The following is a 6,189-nucleotide window of genomic DNA, read 5'->3' on the forward strand; positions in this document are numbered from 1 at the left end:
GAGGGCAACCAGCCGCGGCCTGATCAGACCATTAGGTGTGTCAGGCAGGCTGACGAGGGGAAGGCCCAGTGTTCAGACTGCACCGGCTTGTTAGGAAAGTAAGGCTGGCTCAGCTACCGGGGTCAAACCTTTACACTGGTGGCAGCAGTAGGATCTAATCAACCCACAAAGAGAACTAACAAGGCACAATCATGGCCAGATGCACTCGCAGCGCGGAACGACCGGGAGTCCCCCAAAGGGAAGGACTAGATGGTCTAGAGCGATTGACGAATGCGTTGGAGCGAATGATTGTAAACCAAGAGGTGCAGAGGAATCAGGGACCACCGGTACCCAGAGAGACATTCAAGGCTCCTGAATATGATGGGAATGGTGATGTGGAGGCCTTCATAAAGCAGTTCAATGATGTGGCTATCGCAAATGACTGGGGAGCCAGATCCGCCCTATTACACATTCGAGAAAGGCTGAGAGAGCAGGCCAAGGAATGTGGACATGGGCATACACTGCAGGCGGTGTTTAACACCCTCCGAGCAAGGTTCGGCATGACCCCCAAGGAAGCGAGATCAGAGCTACAGGGCCTGAGGAAGGAACCTCACACTACGGTATTTGAACATGCCACTGGAATAGAAAGGCTCACGAGCATTGCGTTCGAGGAGCTATCCGATCGCATGAGAGAGGAGATGGCGGTGGACACATTCTGTGGGTCGTTAGGTAACATATACCTACAGAGACACCTTTTGGCAGTACCCACCCCGAACCTGGAGACCGCCGTGAGAGCAGGAAATGAGTACTTGCAGATACGGCCCGATACGACCACCCGGCAGAACCACCCAATGAGATCTGGGATAAGGGTAGTTCAGCCAGAAGGGTTCGAGCAGGCGTTGGAGGAGCAGGCGGATGTAGAGCAGGCCATAGTGGCCCGTACTACCCCTGACCCACTAGGGGCACTCCTGACAACGATGGAAGGTCTAAAAAGAGAAATGGCGGATCTGAAAAGACAAATCGGCCAACCACGGAGATTTCCCCAACAGGTGACCGGGGAAAAAAGGGTGATGAAGTGCTGGGGGTGTGATGCGGCAGGTCACTGGAGGAAGAACTGCCCCAAGACCCAGACCAGTGACCGCACCACCCAAGAACCGAACCAGGGAAACGCCTACCGCCCGCAGCAGTAGGGCAACCTGCTGGCTGCAATAGGGCGCCAAGAACTCATAATCGCAAAAAAGGGAGAGAGGCAGGTGGGGAGGGTTCACACCTACAACCCGTACCAGAGTCTAGAAGGTCTAGACAAAGATGAAGGTGATACAGAGATGGATCATCGAGAGCCGCCACAGGCGACCTGACAGACCCAAAGGCGGGCTAGACAAAAAGCGACATCGGGAAATGTCGGCAGTCTAGAGGAGAGTACAATCGGGAGGAACTACTCCAAGAGATCTGGGGCGCAAAAGTCAGAACAGGGAGCCGATCCAGCATCAACTGGAGCTCCCAAGAGACCTAAGCGCAGATTGGGAAGGAGGGAGAAGTTAGCCTCGGTTGAACACTTCCGGGAACCAGAACGACCTAGGTCGGGGGAAGAAAGCCCAGCCGGTGCTAATCCTTCCCAGAGATTTGGACAGGATAGATTGGGAGCGAGAGCCAGCTCATTCGGAGCTGAGCTCCTCCAGAGATCTATACCCTCTAGATCGAGAGTGGAAAAGGAACCAGCCATGGTGGAGCACTTCCAGAGACCAGGGGGTTGCAGATCCAGGAATGGGGGGACTGGGATCGAGCCTACCACCCCCAAGGATCGGTGTTGGAGGAAGGACGAGAATCGAACCAAGTCGGCCCTCTCCGGGGTGGAGACCCAGGCCAACGCCTGAGTCCGGTGTCGGGTCCGACAGGCCGGTACGGGGAGAGCACAAGGCCAGCTACTCCCGAGGAAAGCCTGGCGGACCAGCTCAAACAGAGTCCACCACCGGACAGGCCTCAGGGTCTGCCACGAAAAAGATATTCCGAAGAGGCGTATAACGACACCTGCGGAATGGGGGAGTTACCAAGGATTGGGGCCTTGGAAAAGCCCCATATATCCAGTTACTTCATGCCAGGGAAAATGGAGAGACAGGACCTGATCTTTCTCATAGACATCGGCTGCAACACGAACCTGTTGTCTAAGAAAATATTTGACAGGATGCCGGAAAAGATTGAAGCACAACTGGAGGAAAATGACCGTTATGGACTCATGGCGGATGGAAGTAAGCTCCAATTCTACGGACTAATCCGACTAACCGGGAGAATCCGCGATGTGCCGATTGAGGAGAATTTCATTGTGAGTCAGATCAGCGAGGATGCCATTCTGGGAATGCCCTTCCTGATCTCGCACCGATGCAACATGGAATTCGATCAACCAGTCATCTCCACTGGGGATAGAAAGCTCACCTGCACCGATAAATATGGCAGGTTGATGGTGTCCAAAGTATACACCTGGAAGAAGGTCACCATTCCACCATTGTCTGAGATAACAGTGGCGGGGAAAATATCAGCCAGAAATTATGTACCCGTAGGCATAATAGAGGGATCCGACCCGCACCTTCTCGTGGCGCGTAGCCTGAATCAACCCGGAGACCAGGGCGATGTGGCCGTACAATGCCTGAACCCAGACAACCACCCCATCGAACTGGCGGCTGGACACGTGATAGGCTTGTACACCGCCATCAGGGCAGAAGATGTGCAGGCCGAGCTCTGGGCGGAACAAGAAGACTTCGACACCGAGGTGGCTGGAGTAGGGTGTGCAGCTGTACACACCGGGAGAACAGTGCCTGATCATCTGGTCGAGCTCTACAATCAGGCCATCCAAGGTTGTTTCCATGACCAGAAAAGACGGAAGCTAGCCGCCCTGCTGGCTAAATACCAGAACATATTCAGTAAATATGAGGGCGATGTAGGGCGAACTGATCTGGTGAAGCATAGCATACCACTGATAGAAGGAGCCCGACCCATTAGACAACCTCCCCATAGGTTGGGACCTCTCAAGGAGGCGGAGACAGACAGACAGGTGACCGACTTGTTAGAAAAGGGCCTGATCGAACCTGCAAATGGGGCTTGGAGCTCGCCAGTGGTGATGGTTCGGAAAAAGAATGGCGGAAGGCGGTCCTGCGTTGTCTACCGGCAACTGAATGCCATAGCACAACAGGACGCTTATCCGATCCCAAGAATCGACGAGAGCTTGGATGCCTTGGCAGGAAGTCGATTCTTTAGCAGGCTAGACCTGACCAGTGGGTACTGGCAAGTGCCAATGGACCAGGAAGCCCAGGAAAGATCTGCCTTCGCAACCCGGAGTGGACTATTGAAGTGGAAAGTACTGCTGTTCAAACTAACGTCGGCCCCCGCCACTTTTCAGAGATTGATGGAGTCGGTGCTGCAAAGACTCCACTGGGAAACTCTCTTGCTCTGCCTGGATAACATTATCGTCATCGCCCCCGACTTCGAGACTCACCTGGCTCGCTCGGAGGAAGTCTTCCAGAGACTGGCAACTGCCAGGCTGAAACTAAAACCCTCCAAGTGTGAGCTCCTCCAGGAGAAGGTGAGATACCTCGGACATGTAGTACGCCCGGAAGGGGTATCTACGGATCCAGATAAGATCAAGGTAGTGGCAGAATGGCGAGTCCCACAAAATGTGAAGGAATTACAAGTATTTTTGGGAACCACTATGTATTATCGGCAGTATTTAAAGGACTACGCCACTGCCGCCAAGCCGCTCACTGTTTTGACAGGAAAAGGGAAATCATGGCAGTGGGGTGACGTAGAGCAAGCGGCGTTCGAGACACTCCGACGTGGGTTTATCATGGCACCGGTCTTGGGCTATCCCAATCCTAAGAACCAGTATATCCTGGATACCGACGCCAGCAATGTGGGAGTGGGGGCAGTGTTGTCTCAGAACCAGAATGGTAGGGAGACAGTAGTAGCTTACTACAGTAAAACACTCAGCCCCGCAGAGCAGAACTATTGTGTAACCCGTAAAGAACTCATGGCGGTGGTAAAGGCCATCAAGCACTTCCGACCTTACTTGTATGGGCAGCGCTTCCTACTCCGAACGGACCATGCCTCCTTGAGATGGCTGTGCCGAAGAAGGGAACCGTCGGGTCAGGTGGCCCGGTGGTTGGAGATCCTGTTGGAATTCACCTACCAATTGGAGCACCGACTAAGGATCAAACACGGGAACGCCGACGGATTGAGTCGGCAAGCCTGCCCAGAGGACTGCCGGCAGTGCACCCGAATAGAAGAGAGGGATGGAGGTTCGAGCAAGCAGGCCATGCTGAAGGAAGATTCCAACAAGGTGGCAGCCATCAAGCTGCCTGGGGAGCGAAACTTCTGTCAGTTGGTGCGGAGCCAGATTGAGGGAACCCAGGCCGTGGCTCGAATGTACTGTGCTATACAAAACGACCAGGAATTGCCGGAGGAAGAATTAACCTTGGGGAGTAATGAGCTCCGGATCCTAAACAGAAGGCGGGAAGCCATGCGGTTGTTGGCTAACGGGGTACTGGAGGTCAGGCTAGTAGCAAACGGCCACCCTCGATGGTGTACCCTATGCCCCCGAGCAGACCGGAACCGGGTGATTTGGGAGACACATAGACTGGCCCAAGCAGGAGTGCACAAGACGGCAAAGGGGATCCTACTGAATTGGTACTGGCCAGGATTAAACGCAGACGTGCAACGCCTTATCAAAACATGTGAGGTTTGCCAAGTAGCAAAGGCCAGAGGAAACCACGCCGCCAAGAGCAGGCACCGGTTATATGCCGGGCGACCTTGGCAGAAGTTGGCGGTGGATCTTGTGGGACCGATGCCAGAGACGGACCGAGGAAATAAGTGAATCCTCGTAATCAGCGATCACTTTTCCAGATGGCAAGATGCCATAGCAATTCCGGATGCAACTGCTCCGGTGGTGGCCACGACCCTGAACGAGAGGGTGTTCTGCTATTTTGGCCTACCGGAGGAGTTGCATTCGGACCAAGGGGCCCATTTTGAGTCCAAACTCATGAGCGAGTTGTCTGGGCTATGGAACGTAAACAAGACGCAGACCACCCCGTACCACCCCAAGGAAATGGGGTCGTAGAGAGGAATAACCGGAGCCTAGGGGACTCATTGAGGGCCCTACTTTTCCGCCGAGGACCAACATAATGGGATCTGTTGCTACCCCAAATCATGAGGGCTTTTCGAGGCACACCCCACTCCGCCACCGGAGAAACCGCCAATTTTATGATGATGGGTAGGGAGCTACGACTGCCCGACCAGCTCTCAGTACCAGTGGCCACGGACAGCCGAGCCATACAACCCTACGTGTTGGAGTTGGCCAATCAACTGGAAGAAACGTACGAAATCCTTCATGAGCGACAGATGAAAGTCAGGATCGAGGATGAGGAAGAGCCGCCACTGTTTGAGGTGGGAGACCTGGTGTTGCTGGTAAACAAGAGCCGAAGGAGGGGTGAAAATCCTAAGCTCCAACTCAAATATCTGGGGCCATATACAACTACCAAGTGTCACCCCAACAATACATACCAGGTGGAGCGGCAGGGTCAGGTGTCTGTTCAGAATGAAGAATGCCTGAAGCCATATGTTGCGTGCCCAGAGGCAGATGGTAGGGCCCCGGCCCCAAGGAGCCTGCTCGGTGCCCCAACATGCGAGGGGCTACCGGAAATAGGAGAAGAAGAAAGGGAGAGCTGGTGGAACTGCTGCCCACCCTGGAGTTCCGTGAGAAAGAACTTCTTCCCCAACCACCCCTGCAGCGCGGAGACATGGACCTTCTCCCCGCCCCGATTAATAGGGAAATGCTCCAGAGAAGGATGCTGGAGCCCCTGACGGAAGGGGAGAACCCTCTTCCAGTAGACAGCGGTATTGGGGGGGAGCATGACGACGTTCCGGAACCCACAGATACCTCAGAACTAGAGCGGGATGACCCAAGAACCGAGTGCGACCCAATAGCCCCGTTGAGCCTATCGGGCCAGGTTCAAGGGGCGATGGGATGGGAGAGGCAGCGATATCAGGGCCCCAGGCCCTCAGAAGACCCGAGCAAGTGGATCCGGCACCCTCCATGGACTCTAGACCGGTTCCGGCCGGGGGAGAAACTCAGGTGGGGCCAGAACCCACTGGAACAGAAAGGCCCATAGAAATCAGAAGGGATGGAAGACCTCGACGAACAACAGGACCGCCCATACGGTATGG

The 6,189-nt window shown here is 54.7% G+C and overlaps 1 protein-coding gene across 1 annotated transcript; it reads left to right on the plus strand.

Annotated features, from left to right (window-relative positions):
- Positions 1–5,172: 5,172 nt before the first annotated feature.
- On the plus strand, positions 5,173–5,826 carry LOC137388281 (uncharacterized). The gene has a single exon (XM_068074772.1). The coding sequence runs from the start codon at positions 5,173–5,175 to the stop codon at positions 5,824–5,826; it is 654 nt and encodes a 217-aa protein (XP_067930873.1).
- Positions 5,827–6,189: the final 363 nt, after the last annotated feature.

Source organism: Watersipora subatra, chromosome 2 (assembly GCF_963576615.1).
Source record: "Watersipora subatra chromosome 2, tzWatSuba1.1, whole genome shotgun sequence".
In the NCBI taxonomy this organism is placed as follows: domain Eukaryota; kingdom Metazoa; phylum Bryozoa; class Gymnolaemata; order Cheilostomatida; family Watersiporidae; genus Watersipora; species Watersipora subatra.

Coding starts and splice junctions, on each gene's coding strand:
- LOC137388281 (XM_068074772.1), top strand. CDS start 5,173: ATGAGGGCTTTTCGAGGCACACCCCACTCCGCCACCGGAGAAACCGCC.